The sequence below is a fragment of the Brassica rapa genome, chromosome A05 (assembly GCF_000309985.2).
Source record: "Brassica rapa cultivar Chiifu-401-42 chromosome A05, CAAS_Brap_v3.01, whole genome shotgun sequence".
NCBI lineage: Eukaryota > Viridiplantae > Streptophyta > Magnoliopsida > Brassicales > Brassicaceae > Brassica > Brassica rapa.
Window position 1 is genome coordinate 10,762,125 of NC_024799.2, and position 25,908 is coordinate 10,788,032.

Here is a 25,908-nt window from a genome sequence, read left to right on the forward strand (position 1 = left end):
TTTTGTAAATGTACTATTTTGCAAATTTTGTTATTGAAATAGATGATGCGAAGTTGCGAACTTGACACTAATAAAAAAAAGTGGGCACTAATTATTTATTTTTAATATCTGGTTATTATTTTAAAAACGTAATTCACAACTGGGACACTAAAACATAATATCTAATTATTATTATTATTTTTAATTTCTAATTATTTATCATAATGATAATTCAGAATATACAAATATATATATATATATATATATATATAATATGACATCATTTTATAATTGTGCAATTTTAATTAAGTGATGGTAGCTTAAACGTTGCAGTCTTAACTTTGTAGTTTTGGATGTACTTGGTGCCTCCAAAGTCTAGTTTCTATTGGATCCAAAATAGACATATTTTTTTCTTTTGAACCTCAAATAGACATATATTTTATATTCAATTTTTTTTTTGGTTATCATTTATATGTAATTTACTTCTTCTTTTTTTTACATCCGAACTTACATGTTCAATATGAAAAAAGCAAATAAAATTCGGATGTTAACATACTCATAACTTATTAATGTACTAGATTTTGACCCGCCCTTCAAAGGGCGGATATATTTTTTTGTTTTATTTATTTTTTAGAATTTAATTTTTATATTTTTGTGTATTCTTTGAAATTAGATTTGTGTTTTTTAATTCATATTTGTGTATATATCTTAATCATAATATATTTTATAAAATAATAACAATTTAAAAGTTGATCTAGCATACGTTCGGTTCTTTACAATTATATCTCCATGTGTAAACATATTGTATGTTTTAAATTTTGACATGTGGATATAATGGTTGTTTGTAATTTTTTTTTTAATGTTTCCTTAAATATGTAACATTTTTCTGTAATTTTTTATTATATGTTAAAGAAATTTAATTTATATACAGTTATATAGCGTAGGATTATCCTAGTGTAGTGGTTAGTATATATTTATAGAAAACATAGGGTTATATAACGTAGGGTTAGTTTTTTTTTACTTTGATAACTTCTCTAATTATTGTTTAAATAAAGTTAGATACAATTATATAAAAAGAATAATAAGAAACTCCTTAAATAAAAAGAATAAATAGTTAGACATAACATTTATTAATAGATCATGGTCTTGTTTTAATAGAATAGATATAGATTACATCACCTGAAACTTTAATGAGATATATATTTACAAAATGAGGAGATGCATGTAAAATCTTATAATTTTTCTTTTGTTTATGCTAAATAGGTTAAATTTTGTTGATAAGTGCATGATTTTATATTCGGCTAAATAGGTTAAATAGGATAAATTTTATCAACTATCATATTTTTATAAATATATAAAATCAACAGTTTCCGATATAAAATCGGACATTGTTCGATTAATTTTGATTAATTATTAATAGCATGATTAATTGGACATTGTTTGATTAGTTTTGAGTATTTTTTTAAAAACTTCTGATCAATATATACATATATATGTATGATGACCAGCTAGTAACATAAACCATAGAAAAAGCTATGTGGCCTAGAGCAAACACAGCACACACCTGTTCGCATGTCCCGGGTTCGAAACGCTCCCTTTGTGTTTTTCATTTTTTTTTCTTTCAGTAATGGCATAAACGTAATTTTCTTTATCTTCTTCTCCAGTCGAATTAGGTTTCACAGAACAGAGTTTTACAGCAGCCATTGTTTTTCTTATAATATCCATCGATTGTTATGCGTTTTTGTTGATTTTTATGATTAAATCTTGCAGATTTGACATATAATACCGGATTTTAACTTCTAGAAACCAAAACAAAAATCGATGATTCCGCTTAAAACAAACATCCATGGTTAACAATAACAAATAGCGTATACTAAACAATGCCAAAAAAAGTGTATACTAAACCTAATTCGAACAGAGAGCAGTCCGATTTAGTAGCCGATCTACTCTTCCTTTTGGTTTTTGGTGGAACTTGTTCTCATATTTTTTAAATAACCGTTTTGTTTGCTCCGGCCTTCCATATCGGATGATCACGAGAAATCATGTGTAGGATCAAAAACTAATAATCCAACTGTTTTTGGTATAGAAAAATAGAACGTGGTTAGTGTTGATATAATAGATGCAGTTATATAAAAGAGAAATTAGGGTGTATATACACCATTGTGACTATAATTTGCGAACTACCCTAGACACTATTGATATTTTTAAACCCCAATTTTGTTCTTGCCCTGCTCTGCCCTGCCTCTACCAGCTCCTGCCCAAACTCTCTTCTTCCTTCTCTCTCTCGTATCCTTTTATCTCTTCTCAAAATAATACTATTCATTCTCTCTTTTGTATCTCTCCTAATCTCTTACATAAAACAAATGGATTCTTCTTCTTCTCTTATTTCCACCATTTGTTAATTTTACATAATGTATTGTTATTAAATGATACATGTTTTTTAGCTGTTACAAAACTTGTCGATATTTTTAAAATTTATGGGTAAGATGTTTAAGTAGTTTGTGTTAGCTATATATGCTTTGTTAAATGCTACAAAATAGGTTATCAGGCTAACTTAATCACTATTTGTTTAGCCTCTACATTTTTGTCGGTTAATCATTATTGTATCATATGTAAACTAATAAGTTACATCTACCATATGTTTTACGTGCTAAATAAAATATTACATTTAGATCATTGCTTTCGTTATATGATAAGGATAATTTTATAATAAATAAGTTATCCACTAACAATTTATATAACTTCTTGAGTTAAATCTTAGTGTTAAACTTCCTTTGTACAAAATATTTGTGTTCATATGATACATAGTTTGTTAGATGTTTCATAATAGGTTAACATGATAATTTAATGTTTAGCATATACATGTTTAGTTAGATGATATCAAACATGTTAGACGCTTTTTAAAATGAGTGGTGAGATGTCCAAAATTATTGCCATTAGCTGATACATAATTTGTTAGATGGTACAAAATAGGTTATCATTCTAACTTTATCGTTATCTATGTAATTTATGTTGCAATCCCTAGTTCTCCCATTGATTTTTCAGTTTCAGAAATTTAATTGTAAAATAAATAACTTGGGAGAAAAATCTATAGTCGTTTGAATTGATATCCCAGAAAACATGTTTGGAGGTTTGGCTTTCTTTGAATCCATGATTCACTGTCATACATGGTGCTTCAAACATCAGTGTTATTGATCTGATGGTGACGATGACGAATTGAGTGGGAAGAAGAGGAGATTAGCATAAGATTAATGTTAAAAACAAAGCAAACAATGATTACTGGGATTTAGAAAGAATAATGAATTATTTGAAAAAATTTTTGTTTTCACTAAAAATTAAAAATGAGAAAGGAAGAGATCAATCGGGAAAAAAGAGAAAATGGCAGGAAGGGAGTTTAGGGCAGGGGCAAAACAGTCATTTTATGTGTATATTGCTACATAAATTGGAAGTTTTCATGCATTTAGGGTAGTTTCCTAATTTCGGTTGTTTTTGTGTATATACAGCAAATTATCTCTTTATAAAAATCAGTTTTCTTAAAAAAAACGTGGATCATACTTTTATCAATTGGTCACACTGCTGATTTAATAGTATTTTTTTTTTAACACATGAGGATAATTATATTATCAAAAGCAACATTACAACGCCGGCGATTAAGAAAATCCCGGAAACAGAGCCGGCAGACTAAACAATAGTCTCCAGAAACAGATGCCCACACAGGGGAAGCAAGAGGAGAAACATAGATAATTGAAACACTTAGAAACATACACAAACTAGAACCAATAATGATTGATCAAAAGAAACCCAAACGGTTAAGAACAGCTTGCATGTTGGAGATAACAGAGAGACTTTGCGAGAGAAGACGATGGAGCCAATCTTGGGAACAAACCATCGAAGAACCCACCTATAGTGAATAGCACAGACAAATAAAACCATTGCTCCAAAACCGATGAGACAGAACTTCGAGTTCCTAAGCCTTTGACCGGTAGAGGCGACGTCGGAGAGGTAACGACTTGAAACGCCAAGTTGGAGCATGACGAATGATTAGATCTCGATCAGATCTGAGAGGTAATGACAAGGAGCGGTTCGAAAACGACCCTGGATTCAACCACTCCCGAGAACCGAGAAAGGCTGAAGATCGAACCAGGAACGAGGCAAAGAGATATCTCAACATCGACATGCAAGATCAAACATCAAATTAGGATTTTGACAAAAACATAACTCAATCAAATCGGACTAGTTTATGCATGCACCGAAAAGCGATTTAAACCCGACTCCGGCTCTATGGAAGCAGCCGGAGTCGGAGAACAGAAACTCAAATTTGAAAGATCCAGTGAGAAGGCAGAGGTTTCTAGAGAGAGGAACACTGGATTTGTAATTCTAAATAAAAATATATAAATTATGCTAGAGAACAAAATCTTTTACTATAGCTTTTTTAAAAGGTGTCGTAGACTCGTACAGATGTTTTAACAAAATACTTAGAAACTGAAATCTATAGTGTGCAAAAAAAAAGAAAAAAAAAAGAAATCTATAGTGTGCAGTGTTTTTTGCATATATTTTAGTCGTAGACTTCGATATAAACACTTTAACAAACACCATGAGCATCTTTTATCCGCTCTATTTTCCATTCCAAACATTATTCTGAAGTATTTTTTAGCAAAACAAAAAATATATTCTAACTTGTTCTATTTTCAGTAAAAATTGATTTTTTGTTTGTTTGTAACTCTCCAGTTAAAATTGGAATATAAAGTGTAATTTACTCTACAATGGAGAAATATTTTTTATTACTCAATTTTTCTACTCACTATTTCCAACAAAGAACATAATTGGATGTTGATTGTTTGTAGGTTTTAAAATGGTTTTGGTTTTTGATTTTCTAAAAATAATTTTATCTGTCAATATTTTTTTTGCAAAATAGATTCCTTAAACTTTAGAAAACCAGATTTTAAAATAAGTACCGACTTCTTAGCAAAAACCAAAACCATATTTTCTTGGTTTTCTTAGGCAATGTAAGTCATGATTTTTTATTTTTCTTTTTATTTTTATTGAAATATTAATATTTCTATATTTATGCATTAATATAGCATAAAATAAAAAGAGATTAGTGATAAGTAGTAACAATTTAAAATTACTAATAATCAAAAAAAAATATTTTTTGTCTAGTATTTAGATTTAAATTCTAAAACTACAAAATAATTAGTAAAAACATTTTCTTGCTTTTTATTTTTTGTAGGATTTTTAAACGCCTTGTTAATTATATTTTAATATTTTTAGTAGAAATATAATTACAATCAAATTTAGAAAGAATAATATTTATAGCACAGCTTAGTTTTACTAAAACTATTAAAGTTGAATTATTTTATCTAATAATGAACCGATGTCACATTTGTTTCTTTAATATATTAAACTACAAAATAACTCATAAAAAAAATTTAAACTTATCAATAATAAATTGATTTTTTAAAGTTAGCTAATACAAAAAATTATATATAAATTTAGCTGTATAAATTTAGTTGTATAAATTTACCTATTGATAATTTTAGCTAGTTTAGTAGTAAATAATTGTTTTAAATTCTTGCTATTATTACATCAAAAAAAGTTCTTGCTATTAATATTTCTTTTATAATATTTATATTTGAATTGTATAAAATGTTTATGTGTGTTTTGGTGATATTATATTGTATTTTTTATATTCTTCAAACTAACTATTTATAGTTTTAATAATATTATATATTATTATTTTGAAAACAAAAACTAAAAACGAAATTCCAAAATCTAATTTACCATCGAGTTTTACAAAACTAACTCAAAAAACTAAAGTCTACACTAAAAAACAGAAATCAAAAACCGTCCAAACAAACAATTTCATTTTGGAATTATTTCAATTTAGAACAAATGGAGTTAACTTTTACCAAAAAAAAAACAAATGGAGTTAATGACGGGACCAGTCCACCAAATGGAATTTTGCATTATTGTATACTGAGAAGAAAACAATTCACTTGCCATGTCGTAAATGGCCTTGAAAAGTCACCAGCAGTACACTAAGAAAACAATTCACTTGCCATGTCGTAAATGGCCTTGAAAAGTCACCAAAAACATTAATGCTTTTGTCTTTCTGAAGGATATAAAGCCGGAAAATATTGTGGTTTCTGAAGAGAATCATTAACCCACTGTGCCGATAGAGACACCCACACCTATCACTTTGAAATTTTTGGAACCAACCAACTTCGGGAAAAAGGCTTTTTTAGACCTTAACTATCCGTATTGTACATTTTTATATTCAAACAAAAAATAAGTGCTAAATACAATTTAAACTAAAAAAATAATTTGAATTGTAGATTTAAACTCTGAATCGTGTGCATAAACCTACCTTGACTAACATTGTGTTAGTCAAATGGTATGTTAGACAAAATGTATCGTTTATAATGGATACATTTTTTTAAAAAGTTGTGTTTGCTGGAAATCAAACTTTGGTCCTGGAGTCATGCCAACACATCTATTATTCTTTTATTAGATTTAAAATATCTATTTTTTTTTGTATATTTTAAGAGAAAAATTATTTTTGTTTACAAATTTTATTTAATACAATTTACAATTGCATCAATAATTTATATTTTAAGTTTTTTACACTTTTACACATATAATGAAACTAAAAATGATATTTCATAAATTATTCAATCTAATTTTAAAATGACATTTCTCAAATAGTTATCTAATTTAAAATATTTAAATTTTAAAAATCTATATATAACAGTGACTATATATAATTTTTGGGAAATTGCCACAAATATCACATTCATAGTACCACTTTTCATGTTTACACTAACCACTTTTACCCTCACTTTTAATGAAAGGTAAAATACAATTATACCCTTAGGGTTAACTAATTTAGATTTAGGGTTTAGAGTTGAGGGGTGAAATAGGGTTTTTGGAATGTGAAATTTATGATTCTAATAAATATATATATACTTAAAAAATATATAGTTTCAAACATAATTTTCGTTTTTCAAAAAGAAATTTGGAAAGAAAAAAAAATTCGAAAAAAAAGTTTCGAAAAAAGAAATTTATAAAAAAGTTCGAATTTGAAAAAGTATAAATCGAAAACATAAATTTTTATTTATTTAAATAATGATTTATTATATATATAAATAACAAGGGCATAAGAGTCTTTTGCCACTTAATGAAGAAGATATTTTTGAAAATGTCTCATTAGTGGTGGTAAAAATGAAAAGTGGTACCATGAAAGTGGTAAACATGTAATTTCCCCATAATTTTTTCTTAAAAATCAAAACCTAACTTTTGAAATTAAGATTTGTGTACATTGTTTATTTTAAAAGTTAGGTTCTGATTTTTAAGAAAAAAATATAATCAACTATTATATATAGATTTTTAAAATTTAAATATTTTAAATTATATAACTATTTGAGAAATGTCATTTTAAAATAGCTCTAAATAAAATTTGTAAGCAAAAATAAAACAAAACTAATTAGATAACTATTGATGCAATTATAATTTGTACTTAATAAAAATTGTAAACAAAAATCATTTTCCATTAGAATATATAAATCGAAATATAGATGTTTTCAATCTAATAAAGAGACAATAAAAATGTCGTAGCACAGTGGTTGACTAAGGCGATGTTAGTTAAGGTAGGTTTATGCATACGATTTAGAGTTTAGATCTACAATTCAAATTATTTTTTAGTTTAGGTCGTATTTAACACTTATCTTTTGTTTGGGTACAAAAAGATACGATACAAATAGTAGGGATCGAAAAATGCTCTTTTCCCAACCAACTTCATACTTCGATAGAATTGTTTTACAAGTATCAACATAAATGTTAAATATAAAAAAGTCGGATTCAAATTTATAAACTGAATAAAAATAATATAGAAAAATTTTCTAAGATAGCGCTTTTAATTTTATGTCACAAATATAGTAATGAGAAAAATAATCGAAAGAAGTTTTATTAAAGAGTAAAAATACATTTATACCCTAAGATTAACTATTCTAAACTTTTAGAGTTTATAGTTAAAAGATATGATTTTGAGTACATGGTTTCAAATTTTTAAAAATTAAAAATTAAAATTAAAATTTTCAAAATAAAAAAAAAAACTATTATGGTTTTTTTATTGAAAGTTATTTTTATGACAAAAACTTTAAAAAAATTACTTGAGAGATTTGTCCTAATATATATGTTGTTCAATCTGAAGAAAAAAACAACATTATCAAAGAAAAAAACAACATTATCAAAGGTTAATGAAAGTGAAACAATGTAATTGAGGCATTTGAACAACTAACCTTTGTATACCAACTACAAATTTTGAAACATGCTATTGTCTTCATGAGAAACATTAACACTAACTCTCGAGAATCCAACTGAATACAACAGCTACATTTGGAAGCCCCATAAGAGTTCGTTGACTGGTCCGATCATACTCTGTTTCGGTCTAGTCCTGATCTAACTGTAAATCTATCTTTTAAACAAGGAGCCTTACAAACCAGATCAAATTGTGAAACTGGAAGCGGATTATATGAAACAAATGGTTCATATAAAGAGGGTTTGATGCAGATTTTTTTAAAGTCTTATGCCAACCAGAAAGTCTCAACAACTGTTTAAAATGAAAACAACAACAAACAAACTTGTTCGAATCTCTAGTTTTCTCTGCCTCAAAATTCAACTACTTGAAAGTAAAGACACAAAAGGTAAAGAGGAGAGTTTCTTCAGTGTTTTTCTTTTACCTTTCTCTTCAGGCAGCATCTGTAGCTGTTGGAGAGTTCTCAGGTGTCTTCAGCGGAGGAGCCGTTTCTACTGGTTTACTTTCTTTATGTTTGTCAACAGCTACACGAAACTCTTCAACGATTGTTGGATCTTTGAACTTGAGTGCAAACGTAGAGAGACCTTCTCTGCCTTCACTATTCACACAAGCGAACGTGATTCCTTTCTTGTCCATGCTGGCAAGTTTCATCTCCGGGTAGAGACTCGCGTTTAGGATCAACCTGTAGTTTCCTTTAGCTCTCATAACCAGCCTTGCTTTACCGCCATTGCTGGAGACGTTGACCTTGACTTCTCCTTTGCCACGCTCTCTCCACCCTCCATCAAGATATTCAAACATGATCGAGTCAGCTGAGAAGGCGACTTTCTCGTTCTCTTCTCCTGTTTCTGTGGAAACCTCTTGCTTTGGAGGAAACCCAGTGCCTTCGCTCTTCTTGATAATGGAAGGTCCAGACGCACCGAAGAGGGAAGAAGTGTTGTAGCTGTTTGCGAGGCCAAAGCCGTAGAGAGGTCCAGAACTACCATCCTGAGAAACGACACCAAATGAGAAGGAAGAACCAGAGGACTGTGTGCCGGCAAGTCCGGTGAATGCGTTTTTGCTACTTGAGTGCTGCTGGAACGAACTCAAAGAGCCGTTATTATTATTATCATCACCGTTCTTAACTGCTTCAACGCTTGCTTCGCCTTTTTTTTCTTTTATCACAGTCTGATCACCTCCTGATTCCTTCTCAACATGATCCTCAGTTTGATCTGCTCCTTCTACAGCTACGCTAACACCCGAGACCGTCTGGTCTACACCAGCATCAGTGACTTGGTCCTCAGATGTCTTTCCACACTGATTATCATCAACATCCTTATCTTTAGTCTTTTCAGACTCTTCCTCTTTGACATCAACCTTCTTACTGTCAACTTCATCGCCGTCTTCAGCATCAACTGCCTTTTGGTTGTCCTCAACTACAGCTTCAGCAGGAGCCACTTTAGACTCAGCCAGAGGAGCATTTGTTCCCGAAGCAGGTGCAGTAGGGAGCAATTGAATTCCAGCGAATGGGTTGGAAGCTGCAGCTGGTGATGGCTCTTTGCGCTTGATTTTGACAATTCGTCTGGTGGCCAACACCTCATCACTGGCCTTCTTGAAAGTGCCACTCTCAAGTTCAGCTGAACCAATATCATCATCATCAGCATCTGGATTCTCACGTGACAGCTGCTTCAAAGCACCTCTCTTTTTAGAAGGTTGGTGAGCGTTTTCTGAGTCTCCTCCCATTTGAGAAGTGTTGTTGGAGAGAATACTTGTAAACTACCTACAAAATACACAAGAAAAAAAATATATATATATATATATAAAATAAAAACAGAGAACCAAATACAGTCTTGTGAATATATATTATCCACAAGTGCTAGAACACATCTAAGCTTCTTCCATGTAATTATTAGAGAAAATGAAGACATGTACCGCCAATAATAATACTGTTCAATCTATAAACTGTTCGTCCAATCAAAACCCTAGATGATGAACCAATTTTCGATTCGAAAATCAAAGGGGATGATTACATTCAAAGCTCCTACTGGTTCCGAAAATCTCAAGCAATACCGCTTAATCCCAACGCCCAATCAAGAAATTAGCGAGGATGTGAAAACCCTAGAATCTAAAACCCTGAGAGAAAAATATCATTTCCAAGAAACCGCCTCAGATTCGACGAAAGTGACTCGCGAAGGGTAAAAATGACAAGGACTTACCTAATGCCGGAGGAGCGAAGAGGTCAGATACGAAGAGAGAAAGAGCTTAACACTAGAAAGAAGGACTTCTTCCTCGATATTTTTATTTTACCAACGTATGTATGTGTGAATTTATTATTATTATTATTGGAATTTGCACTCTAGGTACATACTTTTCCATTTTTTTCAAGAAAATACATGTAAATCGATTTTTAAAGATTATAGTTATCTTATTGAAAAATGAATTTTTGGTTTCTCTCATTGCTTCAGCTTCTACTGAACTCAATCCGAGGTTCAAAACTTTTGCTAGAACATGAAACAACTACAACAAAACCGCAAGAATAAACAATCAGAAAGATTGGCAAACTTTAATAATAGATAGTAAATCATATTTTGCAACAACGACAAAAATAAAACAAATCATATTACATGCAAGGTAATAAAATTTAACTAATTTGTAAGATAAACCAAAACCATGTGTAATAAATAGTAATACTAACGAATCTCCCTCTCAGTGCAAAAGAGACAAACAAGAAACACTACTAGCATTTTCCTTTGAGCAACTCTCTCTCTCCTTTCATCTAAATCCTCAAAAACTTCTTATTACAATGGGTATCAAACACTCTTCAATGAATCTGGTTCCATGCTGCTCGAATATTTGAGCCATGTGGTTCAGAATAGAAACTTTGTCACCTCACCACCATTGTTGCTTCAACTTTGGCCATTCTCCTTATGCTCACTGCAAAACAAACACAAAGAAACCAGAAAGATCCCAAGTCAGGTTTTGCAATGAAGGATGCTATTATCTTCAGGGAATCAAATTAATCCACCTCAAGACAAAATTTTCAGATATTGGCCTTGCAACGACTTGCTATTAAGCTGATGGGTTTCCTTCATTATTCGTATCCCACTCTTCATCAGCCTCACTTCCATTAACAAGCACTGCTCCATCGGTTGAGTCACCATCAACAACTACTCCTTCTTCATGCTTTTCCTCATCATTCTTTTCTTCTTCTTCTTCTTCTCCATTTTCTTCTGCTACTACCTCCTGCTACGTAAAACAACAACAAAGCTCAGGATAACTCAGCGCTGGAAGTATATAAGTCACTTACATTAACCTCATGATCCATGTCTCCATTTTCAAATGATTCCTCTTCCTCAACTTGCAAGTTTCTAAAGGCTTCCACCAGGGTCACGGAAGATCTATCAGCATAGCCAGGATAGTTTTCTGCAGCTGAATAAACTCCCCTGTAGACCAAGAATAATCGAGGTCTAAGTATCTCTCTGTGTAATCATGCGGAGGATGCACTAGGTACAAGTGATACACAGCGTGATTACCTTGTCTCTGCAGCTTTTGTTTCGACGGAAAGAGCTACTTGCCAATCATCAAACAGATTTGAGTACTCCTCAGGATCAGCCAAAGATTCTGCTGCTTTTGAATTAATCTGTTTTACAAGTGAAAACTCAACTTTAAACCATATCCTTGACCACAAATCCACAATACACTAGCAATAAAGCTTTTTCAAAAAGATAACCTTGCTCAGATCTTTCCTCCACAGAGCTACTATCTCAGATACTTTGCTCGGAAGATATGATCTTGCCATCAGAGCAGCTTCTGGTATCCGGTTACTGTATAAAGAATCATTGTCACACACACAGATAACCAAAAAGGTGCACGAATTCGATTCTCCAAACACTACTAATGAATTACCTCTCCACTAATAACTCCAAACAATCTTCCAATTTACCCAGCATGAATAGGCAAAGAAAGGCGACATTGTTCTTCCCTTGCTCTTTAGCAAGTGTTGCAAGTTTTGACACGCCTTCAGCATCTCCCAGAGAAGAATAAAGCAGTAACAAACCACTCAAATCCATCGCATACTTCATGCATTCCTCTGCCAATTTCAGCTGTGGTCATGACATAGAAACGAAAGGAGTTAGATGCAAATCTGCACATCAGATATGAAACAGATATTTTACTATTTTAAGATAATACTGCTCTCTTTACTCAACTGATATAACATTCACTCGAAAGTTTTTGTCTTTCTATTAACGTTACAAAACGCTAGAAAGAAATGTGAAGAGAGAAAGATATACCTTCCCAGAGGACATGGCTAACTCTCCTAATTGCTTCCACTTAGACTCGCTCTGTACTTCTACAGCTATTTCCTACATCCATAGAATCGAAAATACATTAGTATATCGCCAATATAAAAGAATTAAAAACACATTTTATTCAGCATCACATTATATCACACCTGCGCAATTTCAAGTCTACCCAGTTGTATGGCCAACTCAAATCTGTAGTCAGGGTCGGTTGCAATGTCCAGAGCATCTTCAATCATTCCTCGTGACTCCAAGAAATGAGCAACACTAACAAGTAGAAAATTCGCCGAAATAAATACAGAGAAACATTAAGGAAACAACCATTGTTAGGTGTGTAGCTATGTTAAACATTAGAGTGAGCAGATCTAGACACGACAATTCTCTAAGAGTAAGTAATCATAATATCCCTTCAAAAATAAATAAAAAGAGTAGATATGAATGTTTAAACTACCAAAGACATCACACAGCCCGAGATCAAGTGGCTGAGGAAAGAACACTGCATAGAAGTTTAGATACTAATTGACAACAATTACCTGTTATGCTGATCTTTGGGAATTGTAGGTAAGATTTCACTAGCTTTGTCTAGATCACCTCGCATCACAAGAGTCTTGTACTCAATCAAGCTTAGCAGTAAGGTGTATCCTATTACACTGCATCCCAAAAAAGAACAGGAGGATAGACATCAGAAACTTCCAAAATCAATCTGAAATAAACACACCAAATCTAGGCACTTACTTGAATTCTTTGTCAACCAGGAACACCCGACTTTGACTTGCGAGATAGCCCAACAAATACATTGGGCGGTCTAAATGATACATTGTAGTTACCTGATATTAAGATTTTAGCAAATATCATCAAAGTCTGTTCATAACAACAGTCAAATAAAGTAACCAAGATATATGCAGAATACCTCGCCTCCGACACAATAGTTAAGCTTTGAAGAAGAGTTGTTGTAGATGAAACAGTCACCAACCCATAGACCTGTCCTAACACGTTCATCATTCTCATGGAGAACCTCAAATGCATCCTCAACACCTTCTTCCTCAGTTGATCTTCCACTATCAAAATGTGCAGAAACTAAGTCGCGCTGTAAAACAGGAAAACAATAGTAAGAGCTTGGACAGTCTAAGAATTGTATAGAGAAATTCACAGATTAAGAGTGTTACTGGACAGGATCCTCACGTTGTATTTCAAGATGTAGAATGACGTGTCACTAGCAATGGCTAATAAATCACCACTGTCAGCCCAATAAAGATTCTGCAAACGTTACATAGCAAAAATAAGAATAAGGAAAAAAACAAACGAGGGCAACCTCCATCTGAAGGTGATATCAAATGTGTTGAATTAAACTTCTCATAACAAACTGAGAAAAGTTAACCAGGATACCTTTACAGTGACGTCAATACGTTGAATCAGCCTACATTCAGCCCAGTCATAAAAACAGATGAAGTCACTTGAACATATAGCTAACAAGGTTCCCCCAAAGATCTTCTCAGCTGAGAAAGTAGGGCGGATACTCTTTTTCTCCTGAAAACATTATTTTGTAAATGAGCCAGATCCAAAAATAGCCATCTCCATGAGAAGTAACGATAATAACCATAGAAACATCTTCTAACAAAACGTCTTAGAACAGACAGAAGGCGAATACGAACCTGGAAATTTTTGCTAAACGTCTTGATCTTTGATGAGCTTTCTCTAACCGCACACTCCCCCTCAGACGACCAAACGAATTCAAGTCCAGAACCAAATGACCTATTTCTCCAAGCCAGAGCCGTGTAGATTATATACTCCCCGTCTCCACAGACTACGACAAACCTCCCATTCGGATTGTGCTTCAAGCTCTGAGAGTCAGAATAGCCACATATGAGACTGAGATAAGGCGAGAACAAGTACGTATTCTGAAAATCAAACTTCTTAACGAATTTTTTTATCCAAATGAATTATATAATAGCCCAAAACATCACAAACCCCATTGAACTAATTGCTGCTAGTAACACTCACTTGTGGATAAAGATCACAAGTCCCCAGCTCTTTAACAGCCAAGGGCAATCTCTCTCCATCAGTAACCTAAGATAGAGAAAAAGGGATAACAACATCAGGCAAACAAATGAACATATAGGTCATCCTATGGCACAGTAGTTACAAGTACGGCCTATACCTCGTAACCAGCACCAATACTTTTGATGTTCGCAGTTTGAATTTCATTATGCTTAGCCCATATGATTTTTCCGGTATTGTCCATGCTAGCGACAGGAATTTCTCGTCCAAGTTTAACCATGATTGTTCCTTCATCATATCCAATCACAACCCTGTGAAGTTAAAACAATAAAGTTTATGGTTTTGCAGGACAACTCATTGGAGTACTAAAACAAGTAAACTTTCAGTATCTAAGAACTTTAATCTTTACATATAGTCGAAGTTAGGAAGAGCAAAAACAACCACAAGTGTGTCAATAAATTGAACGCCAGAAGCACAGATTCAATGAATGATGTTTTAGTATCAACCGAGAGAGAACATCTACTCTAGTTATTAGTAAGGTCAATTTCTCGTCTTAAATGAAAGGAATGCATTATAGGAGAGAGCGAAAATCCAAAAACTCACCGGCGTGAACTTTTAATGTAGCCAATGGCCCAAACTCTCTCGAGGCCATAATTTAATGTGTTCTCTAGCCTGCAAGAAAAAAGCAGACAATAGTAAATTTAGACTACAAACGGAAAGACAATATAAGAAATGGTAATGACGGCAAGGTAAAGAAGCCAGTAGGCATACAAGAAGAATTAAATTGTTAAATTCCAACTAAAAAAAGATGTTAAGATTATAATACCTGTACGTAGTTGCATGCCAAATGCGAACGGTACCATCTTCCGAACCTGTGATTATAATTGGAAGCTCTGGATGGAAACATACGGCAGAAACATTGTGTGTGTGCCCGTCCAGGGTCTGGACACAACTTTTTGTTTGATAGTCCCAGACCTGATTACGAAACAAAACTTGTAAATAACCTGAACGCACATAATGTCCAGTAGAAATGTATCATCTATCAGAGTAGTGAACAAGAAGCAGACCTTAGCAGTGTGATCATCAGAGCCGGTAATCAAATAGGGCTTGTCACCACCAGTGAAATAGTCTACACAGTTAACTCCTTTCTGATGGGCATCCAATGTAAAATTTGGGTCTGGAGAACCAAGATTCCAGATCTGAAGATGAGCAAGCATGTAAATATAGAATGAGCTACCACTTCTTAGAACCTTATGTGGACTAAGCCATAATCAAATAACAAGCATAGACGATTTCAGCACCTTTATGGTGCGATCAAGTGATGCACTGGCAAAAGTGTTGGTGTCTTTTGGATTTAATGTGACTTGCATCACATAGTGCGAGTGCCCCTCGAATATCTGAGTGCAAGCCCAACCTTTTTCCCAGTCCCAAAGCTTTATGAGCATATCATCAGAAGATGATAGCACATATGGAAGGGTTGGATGAACAGCCACGCATCTAATGTAGTCTGAGTGAGCTTCAAACACTTTAACCTTATCCATAGTATTGTAATTGTATACACGGATGTACATATCATCAGCTCCTGCCACAACCCATTGCTTTCGTGCTATAAACTTAGCTGACCGAACTGAAAAGTCATAATAAAAAAAATCAGCATAAGCAACAAACACGACAAGACTACATAAGTACATACAAAAAGAAAAACTAAAGAAGGAGAAGAAAGAAAAATTTATACCTGGTAAATCGGTCACCTCGAAAGACTTTGCCATCACCTACAGATTATCAAGCAAGATTCAGATTAGAATAAGTTCCATGAATCATAAAAGCAGACTACAAGTATATGAGAAGACACTGAAACCTCACAGAATACAGAGGGAAAATAATCTTTCAGTTGCACTTTTGGTCATTCTAGCTTATCACAAATTAGTTCATTGAAAAACAAAGTGCATAGAAAAAGGAAATCAAATTATTCACCGACCTGTGTCTGGTAGTTCCAAATACACAAGGTTCCAGAGTATAAACTTGCTAGAATCCTGCAAGATAATGTGATATCAGGTTCCTTCCATTCATGAAACAAAGGTAAAAAACCCTATAAAAGCAACGAAAATGGTGTAACTCTCCACAAAAACCAAGGATACCAAGTGGTTGAAAATTGTCTTTCAATCACTACAAGGAAAAAAATATGAACAAACATAAAGAAACAAAGATACAGAACTAAAGCTTGAAAAGTACCATGGTTCTGTAGGATGCAGATCCACACATTTGACTCTCTCAGATCTTTGAGCAAACTTTTTCTGATCCAGAAAAAAAAAAAAAAAGCAAATCGAATTATATCAAACACAGCCTACTAAAAGAAATCCAAATAGTAAAAACAACAGTACCTTGATCTCGAGTCTGAGAGGCTGTTCCAACAAAAAAAGACAGAGAAACCAGTAAACAGTCAGTACTAACACACATTCGTGAATTCAAAACACACAAACTTTACCAAAATCCTAAAACCCAACTGAAACAATTCCAGATCCTTCGGCCATGATCCTTACTTCAAAGAGAGACAGAGTACAATCGATTTAAAATATCAGATTTTAAACAAATCGAAGCGAAACAAGCGATCTGAGATTACTACACGATCTCTCACTCACAATAACAGAGGAAAATATACAGGAAATCGAGATAGACAGATTAACTCGAGATCTGAAGAGAGGAAAGATTTACACTACTCACCATGTTTACAGATTAGGCGGAAGGAAGCTGTGCCCTTCGGATCTCGAATAATCGCTGAAATCTGCAAATCGGAGATCGATGGACGAACAACGTCTATCTAGTCTAGTTCATAAAAAGGAATCTCTCAGTTTTTTTTGCTCGACAATTATGAATGAGTGAGCAGATGAGTAAGATATTACGAAATAACCACTACCAGTTGGGCTCTTCATAGGCCTTTTGTATTTTATTTTCTTGTCAACAGCCCCGATTGTATTTATTAATAAACTTAATCGAGGATAACTCATTTATAGAGGTGATTTTATCCGAAAATAAGTCCGTTTTTGGAGGAACACATTCAGTGTTACAGAGTGAACTAACTACCATGCTGTCTGATCTGAATTTGGAATATCATCCGACTAATGATAGAGAGTGAATGGATCATATTATGGTTTTGCATTAGTGCACACATGTTAAAAGTCTTTACTTTTTCTCAAAATCAGCACTAACAATATAATCTAAGATTAATTTATTTTGATTAAAACATAGGTCTTTATAGGCATTTTTTATGCCGCTATGAAATAACTTTTCTAGCGATGAATGATCTATCTTCCGAAATAATGAATTGAATTCTTCCAAAATACAATTGGTTATACATTGATAATGCTAAAATAACCTAAATATGTGACTACAAATTATACTGTGAAACAAAAACAACTCTTTAAAACATCATTTATATTGAAACATAAAGTACCAATTTAGCTAATATCATAAACAACAACAACAGCAGCAAAAGAGCAACACTAAAACCCAACATTATATCCACATAATATATAATACTCCATTTCATTTAGCATAAATCTACTGTGGTTCCCTATATGTGGAAGTTTGAAGTAAAGTTGTCATAACGACATAAACGATTCAATCATATCCGATAAGAATAAAGATAACATATGTATTATGCATATAGACACAACAGATATATCTTAATTGGATGAAAGTTTAAATGGGTATGACTTAAACGGAGATCGATACCGTGTTTGAGCTCAAAAGAAGCTTGAGAAGCCAATCACTCCAAGTGAGAAACAAACGATTAATCATCACCATTAAGAATCTGATAATTTAAATCATTAAACTTCTTGTTAACTTTTAAATTGTGTTGGTGAATCCAGTAGAAAGGGCAAGGGAAAAGCTACACAATTCAAAGAATATAATCATTGAGACTAAGTTGACTTTACCTCACTGTAGATGAAGTTTATCTGATATCTCACCAACATGAAAATCTCATAACCATCAAACTACAAAAATTCCATTTTAGATTAACGTTTTAGATAATCTTTCTGATTGACTCTGTAATAATTTTACCCTTCACCTAAAAGGTAAAAAAAAATTGAATTTATTTCATCTTCTTGACTACAAAACTAGTGAAAAGTATTTGAGACTCAAACGAGAGAGTTAGGCTAGACTCCCATTGTGGTCGTTTTTTTTTCATTTCCTATTTTAGTTCTACTGGATGATTCTAAAAATTAGATAACCACAAATATTTTAAGATAAATTTAATTTTAAAATATTTATACAATTTAATAACCATAAGATTTATTTATATTAATTATTTGAAATTTAGAAGAGGAGTAGAGGAATTGTTTCATCGCCCTATGTCCATGTTCAACCAGCCAGATTTGAAGTTATTTAAAGATAGGGAATAATTCATCTTTGTAGTTTCTAAATTTAGACTTGAGAGACCTATTCTTAAGCAAGGAGAAAAAGAATAATGGAAAGAGGATCTGATCGCTTAGCTTTAATCACATGAAAAAATTGGCAATATGGGTCGTGGCCAAGTTTGCAATTTGCCCTTTGGATCCGTGAATGTTTTTTTGTTGTCTTTATGTGAAAACAAGTTCTTAACGTCTGAAGCGTAAAAGCATTATTATTTTTGTGTAGATAAATAATAAAGAACTTTGATTCTAATTTTGTTAAGCTTCTGAGAATCACAAAGACACAACTTATTTTCCTCTGGATGGTTTGCTTATCCATTTACTTTAATATGATTTCTGAATCAAAATCTATGCGTTTTTGACCACACACTTATCATATTAGTTTGTATTATTATTGCATAATGAGGGTTCAAAGTTAGTAGAGTTTGCTACCATGTGAATTGTATAGTCAGAAACAAACTTGTCAAGATCATGTTTAGAAGTTTAGAAGTTTTTCGTTTTTTTTAAGGCAAGTTTTATGATAAGATAAAAAAAATACATAGAAAATCAGAAAATATAATGAAATGATGATTTCTGAACCGGACCGGTGATTTTGCATTGGTCCTGGATTTTACGCCTAGCCCAATCTATAACCTTGAGCTCTGTTTATCTTCAGTCTTATAGTTTTAATGGTTTCTCTAATTTATCTGGTCTAGGGTCTCCAGAACACTATTCTCTTATCGGGCATCCATACTGCTGAAACACGTCGCAGTTCATTGCATGTCTTATACAATAAATGAGACTTTTGTCTCTCCTTAAGTGTCTACATCAGCAAGGAGGGAGGGGCATTTTCTGACACGTGGCACGTTAATTATTTTCTGATTTCAAATGCTTTTGTTATTTCTAGCGGGCTGGGCCTATTGTTTTGTCTTTGTTTAAAAATAGATTTATTTTCGTTTGGGCTTCGTTTAATTTGTCTTTATATTACTGTTATACTAATTTTAACTAGGCTTTTAAGTTGTAGCCAGGTTTAACCATAATCTTTTTCATCTCTTAGAAACTGTAGGCCTACCGATTCCCTTTCACTTTCTCCTGCGATGTAACGATGTAGTTATGACCTTTAATCACGTTATCCCACTAAACTCACAACCACCCCTCTTCATTGCTTCTTTAATTACACATTTTAAAGCTTAATTTTGTGTATATCTACACCTTCTGAGAGCCCCCTGCAATTCCCTTACTTTCATAAAACCTATAAATATATCGCCCATGTTCTCTTTTAATGGACGATAGTTGGCAATTTCTCAGTTTTATTTCTCTGATTTGAGTGAGGCGGCTACAAACAGTCAGTTCAGGCAAGATGCCTATGTGTTTCTCGGAAGCCAATAAAGTAATGAAAAGAGGTGAGCTGATGGGTATTGATATGCTTATGATGGTTCCTATTTTTATTTGCAGTATATCAATGTTATATTCTTTTTTTCTTCTCAGGATAGACAAATCCAGGAATCAATTAATGTGCAACTATTCAACACCTTAAAAAAATGAAGTATCTAGCTTAATGTTTTGTATTTCATATGAAGGAGCAACCCTTACTTCCGGTTTGGAGAAATCCATGTTTCTATTAGATTTACGGAGCAAACCGTGTTTGTTGAGGTCGCTGAAACCGATTCCAGTGGAGAGTTTTGGGTTTTGCAATTACTAACACCTTATGGTTTTGGCCAACACCAACACAGATTTTTTTTTCCAGGTCTGATTTTATTTCCATCCTTTTCAAGTATTACCTATATTAATTTCACTGTTTCTCTCACACATTCTTTCTCTACCATTGTTTCCACTGTTTCTTTTAGACAATTTGTGGGAAAATAAAAGGCATCAAAACCACCTTTAATAATGAGAACCAGACTGTTCAAACTTATAATGGTTTACCAATTAAATTTTGTGGGAACCGAAATTCGCACTGTCGATTTCCGTTTAAATAAAGAAACTAAGAAAACCCTAATTTCCCAGAGGACCTGGATATCTGCTAATTATCACACGTCAAGCAATCAGAACACGAGAATAACAAAGATAAGAATAAGAAATCGAAAAAAGAGAGCAAAGTAGATCTTATTCTGAATCTGTGTATGAGCGTTTACAACAAGGTATAAGCCTGGGCTCGAGAGCTGTCGGCGAGATTCCTAGTTCTAGCAACCCTAAGACGGCTAAACCTAATTGAGTCGCAGCTCGAAATAACAAAAACGGAAAATTGCCTAAATTGCTCTAAGTGCTAAGTTTGCTCTGAAAAAGTTCTTTTTATGCTCCTCGCCTAGGACTCCTTATATACTAGCTCCAAGGTTGGTTTACGCTTTTACTCTTCTGCCCTTAAGCCGTCATAGCATAAAAATGGAGATATTCCGTTTTTCCCGATCTTCACAATTATCTTCAAAACTTCCGTATTTATCCGCGGAAACTTGACATTTATCCTTCATTATGGACCAAGCGTAAACCGTGTTGCGGCTTACGGGCCTTTGGTTAAGAAATCGTAGGATGGACCTCGAGTCGTGTCTTAGGTCCCTATGGGCCGTCTTCCGACTCGACACGTTTATTACGATTTCTTTCGATAAAGAACGAACTTTCCGCGGTTTTTAATCCGCAAAGTTTGATCGATGATTTAGAATAGCGGAAAACATAGACTGAACTCGCTACGGTCATCGGGAGATAGCATTTGAAGGTTTGGACTAGTGTCGTATCGATGTTCGGAAGAGCCCGGTCGCTACGCAACGACCGAACTGTGGCTTGAGTTCGGTCGCCACGTAGCTACCGAGCGGGACGAGCGCTCGGTCGCTACGTAGCGACCGAGCTCGGTCACTACATAACGACCGAGCGGAACGGACGCTCGGTCGCTACGTGACTCGGTCGCTACGTGACTCGGTCGCTACGTGACTCGGTCGCTACGTAGCGACCGAGCTTGGCTCGGGCTCGGTCGCTACGTAGCGACCGAGTCTTGGCTCGAGCTCGGTCGCTACGTAGCGACCGAGCGGAACGGACGCTTGGTCGCTACGTAGCGACCGAGCTTTGGCTTGGACTTGGTTGCTACGTAGCGACCGGATAGCGTGCATGCGCGGTAGTTTTGCCATGATCTAGCTTGAGTTGTCTATTTCGAGCTTTCAAGGATAATTCTTCGTAAAAACTTCGTATTGATTATTTTTTACGAAAATTATATCTTTCTTTTTACTATCTTTTTCGGAAATACGATTTCCGAGGATTTTTCGGATTTTAATTCCGTCGTGACCGTTTTTGACCCCAACAAATTTCCAGGTTGAAAATCTCTGCTAAAAACAGTTCTTTGATTTAAGTTATGGTGTTTTACGTTACTTGGTTTTAACTGGTACCAACTCTGCAGAGCAACCACTGTGTGCGTAAGTGTGTTTGATATCATTGTTAGTCTGTTCCATGAGACATAAGTGCGTAGTGTTGTGGAGCCTAAGGTCTTTGTTGCAACGAACATAAAACCAAAATTAATATTCGTCTATTTCCAGTTATATTATCATAACAGCTTTCATGCTAACTTTACGCAGCATTGCAGGCCGCCTTTTCCTCAATGCAACCTCCGGAACACATTTCTACTTTTACCAAGAAAGTGTAACCAGCCAGAGCTTTCTACAAGACTAAGTATATTCAAACTAAAACTTTTGACAAAACTTGCTTCCTACTTGCGTACTTATACCAATACCCTGTACAACACAATTCTGCAAGGTTTTGTGGATCTGACATTGATAGCTCCTCCACTCCTTCCAAGTATGGCGGTGTACAGAAAATTGAGTTAGCAACAATTGTGGAGTTTATTGTCTGTGTCGTGAATTCACCACCTCAGGTATGTACTCTTAACTTAGTTAGACTGCATTTATTCGTCTCTGTTTTCTAAACTTATATGATGCATTCATTTTTTTTTCATCTGTGGACGCAAAGGCGGTACGGTAGAATTCCACTGCACTGGCCAAGTCGATGACATTGAGAAAACTGACGGACCAATGCTTCATCATTAAAGCTTTGCTTACAAGGAGGTGGTGACTACCCTGGAAATGATATTCTGGATGCTGTGACTCTCACTATTAACCCTCTCATGTGATGGGGAGCAGTGGTTCACATAATACCACATGAAGTAACACTGCTCCAATTTTTGAAGGAAGCATGGCTGAGTCAGCAGTACTACCTGCCCAACCTGATGCATTTTTAGCACCCGAAAGGATACCACAGAGCCTGAGATCTCCAACCATAGAGATCCATGACAATATTAATATAGGTGAAGAACCAATTCCACACTGAACGTGCTAAGTTTGAGTCAATAATTTTTCTACATTATATAGATTGTCGTCTTTTTAGTTTGCTTGGTTATATACTTATATCATATATAAATACGTTGATCTCATTACTGTAGGAATTTTTTACGGCTCTAGCTATTACATATTCCTAAAATTGTTTAATTTTTTTAATTTCCAATACTTGATTCATCATCATAAATTTTTGGAATAGTAGATGTAGCTTCTCTTTTGATTAAACAACAAATATAGGACACCTTACTATTTTAGTTGTATACAAAACCAGACGTGAGTTTGCATTAACTTAGGGCATCTCCAATGGTGTACTCACCATTGGAATCCTTAGGTATATTATATTATTTTTTTTTCTAAATAATTAAGGATTCTAATCAAATAATTATGTCCAATGGTGTTATTCATTAGGAATCCTTAAGAATAAAAAAATAATAAATTTGAAAATATTTTTAATTTTAAAAAAAAAAATCAAAACATGTTAAATTGAAATATTTATTTATTAAATTGAAATATTTATTTAATACATGATTAAATATGAAATACAACAATTATTAGTTTTCATCACCAAATTTGTTCCAAATATTTTCGATCAAATCATTCATCAATTGGTAATATGTTTCTGGTATCATTTTTAAACACAAGACTTTCAAAATTTAATCCGATTCAAAACCCTATTAAACTCCTATCGAATGATACCTCTATCGATTTGAAACCTTTATTACAAACGAAAGATACCCAAAATCGATTGAAACATAAATCGTGATGAAACCCGATTCGATTGAAAACCCTAATCCCCAATTCCGTAACCTAATTTGCGAAGAAAACCACATGAAACCCTATGTAAATCCAAAGAATCAGAGGAGAAAGAACATAACAACCCGTCGATTCATCAACCCTACCCGGAGAGAGCGAATCGCCAATCGCAGAGACAAACTTTTTTTTCTCCTCTCCACTACAAATGACACGAACCAGAAAAACCCTTCACGCGATAGACAAAACTCAACTGCCACGTCAACAAGGATTCACGCAAAAAATTTTTTAGGAAAGGATTGATCCTTAAGCAATATGAGTTTAATATTAATATTATATGGTTAATAGTGAAGGATTTGTACTTTAGGATTTATTAAAAACCCCTGTTGTACATGCTCTTACTTTTACTGACTCAGGTTGGCTATGTGGAGAAGATAATTATAAAAAGAGAAAGAAAATAATAATTAAATATTAATACACAATCAAAACATTTTAGTTTTGTTTCGAAAATAAAAATAACAAAACAAAACAAACAAAAATGATTATTTTATGACAATCATAATCTGAGCTTGGTGAAAAGCTTAGTTAAAAAATAATAAATTTAGACAAAATACTTAATAAAATAAATATGAAATCAATAAAAACTAATAAAAACTAAAAGAAGAGAAATTCATTTATAATATTGCTTAACATGTTTTATAAAATCCAAATCAATTAAAAAAATGAATCGCATGAAAAAAATGTTCATTTGGTAAGCAAAATCAAAGTTAAAGGAATTAACAAGAAAAAGGTTAATAACCATAGTTAAAGATTAATACATAATAAAAATATATAATATAAAAAATAAACAATAATAAAAATAAAAATAAAATAAAATAAAAATAAAATAAAATATAACTCAAAGTATATAAATTTTCAGAATAAAATAAAAAATGCATAAGAACAAAAAAGTAGGAAATTTAAATTTTATATTGCTTTCATATTTCACAAATAAAAAATATTACAATGAACCACACTGAACTTTTTACTACTAAACATAAGTTAAAGAGAATTAAAAAGAAAATGGTGGAAACCAAAATAATATATACAATCAAAACAAAGATTTTTTATTAAATCCACCAAATTGATGGGGTTCAAGCTGCAGCTTTGGCCTTGACAAGGTATGCTCTGACTAATAGAACTACGATCCCATGAAAATCAAGCGGAATAGCTTACATTTTTCTATGATTTCATTTTAATCATATTTCTTTTAGATTCAAATTAATTAACAGTAAAAAGTTGGCAAATCAAAATTGACAAAATATATGCAGAATTTAGATTTAGTAGGTTCTTACAATAATGATATTTCCCTAAGCCGCATAAAAATATTTCACATTCGAACAAAACATACGAACCCGGCGCGTAGCGCCGGAATACTACTAGTTTTTTCTATAAGTAGGTTTACTAGATGGAAATAATATTATCTTCTCAAGTATTATGTAAGACAAATTCCGGAGCATGTACTGTCGAGCATGTACACCCAGGGGTGGACCCACCGTATGACTAGTGGGGTCACCTAACACCACAAAAAAATGATAATATGTTGCTTTTGTATATGTAATTGTCAAAAGTTAGGTAGCATAGTTGGTAAATTATGACTTCTGGCCCCATAAAAACATGGATTCGACTACCACCAAAAACCCTTTGAATCTTTTTGAACACAATCAAATTTATTGATGGGTCCGCCCCTATGTACACTGGAGCATGTATTCCGGAGTGTGTACACTTGAGCATGTACACCGGAACGTGCACCGGAGCGTGTACTCTGGAATGTGTACACTTGAGCTTCTACAACATAGTTTGTACACTAGAGCATGTACACCAGAGTGTGTATACATGACTACATG

General features: G+C 33.3%; 2 protein-coding genes and 1 long non-coding RNA gene across 9 annotated transcripts; 1 reads left to right on the top strand and 2 right to left on the bottom strand.

Moving 5' to 3' along the window:
- Positions 1-8,505: 8,505 nt before the first annotated feature.
- Positions 8,506-10,606, bottom strand: LOC103868506 (nuclear pore complex protein NUP50A). Of its 2 annotated transcripts, XM_009146599.2 has the most exons (3): positions 10,486-10,557; positions 10,300-10,402; positions 8,506-10,049 (listed from the first exon to the last, which is right to left on the bottom strand). In XM_009146599.2, the coding sequence occupies exon 3, from the start codon at positions 10,010-10,012 to the stop codon at positions 8,726-8,728; it is 1,287 nt and encodes a 428-aa protein (XP_009144847.1). In that variant the 5' UTR covers positions 10,013-10,049; positions 10,300-10,402; positions 10,486-10,557; the 3' UTR covers positions 8,506-8,725. The 2 variants fall into 2 exon arrangements, with proteins under 2 accessions (XP_009144847.1, XP_009144846.1); XM_009146598.3 differs by lacking the exon at positions 10,300-10,402 and having other exon boundaries at positions 8,523-10,049; positions 10,486-10,606.
- A 230-nt stretch (positions 10,607-10,836) lies between these two features.
- Positions 10,837-17,515, bottom strand: LOC103868507 (coatomer subunit beta'-2). Of its 4 annotated transcripts, none has more exons than XM_009146601.3 (25): positions 17,290-17,515; positions 16,950-16,970; positions 16,801-16,862; positions 16,547-16,601; positions 16,304-16,340; positions 15,870-16,195; positions 15,636-15,767; positions 15,395-15,543; positions 15,172-15,240; positions 14,729-14,879; positions 14,572-14,637; positions 14,223-14,411; positions 13,957-14,097; positions 13,753-13,827; positions 13,481-13,657; positions 13,306-13,397; positions 13,104-13,220; positions 12,723-12,837; positions 12,562-12,633; positions 12,176-12,372; positions 12,000-12,093; positions 11,803-11,909; positions 11,583-11,712; positions 11,295-11,512; positions 10,837-11,203 (listed from the first exon to the last, which is right to left on the bottom strand). In XM_009146601.3, exons 1-24 carry the CDS (start codon positions 17,290-17,292, stop codon positions 11,339-11,341), a joined length of 2,751 nt encoding a protein of 916 aa, XP_009144849.1. In that variant the 5' UTR covers positions 17,293-17,515; the 3' UTR covers positions 10,837-11,203; positions 11,295-11,338. The 4 variants fall into 4 exon arrangements, with proteins under 4 accessions (XP_009144849.1, XP_009144848.1, XP_033146856.1 ...); XM_009146600.3 differs by having other exon boundaries at positions 11,295-11,515; XM_033290965.1 differs by having other exon boundaries at positions 11,577-11,712.
- Positions 17,516-17,748: 233 nt separating this feature from the next.
- Positions 17,749-24,866, top strand: LOC103868508. Of its 3 annotated transcripts, none has more exons than XR_004457955.1 (5): positions 17,749-20,362; positions 20,448-20,706; positions 22,525-22,610; positions 22,695-22,812; positions 22,908-24,866. It is a non-coding gene; the product is annotated as an uncharacterized LOC103868508 (long non-coding RNA). The 3 variants fall into 3 exon arrangements; XR_004457956.1 differs by having other exon boundaries at positions 20,448-20,670; positions 22,517-22,610; XR_004457957.1 differs by having other exon boundaries at positions 20,448-20,670.
- Positions 24,867-25,908: the final 1,042 nt, after the last annotated feature.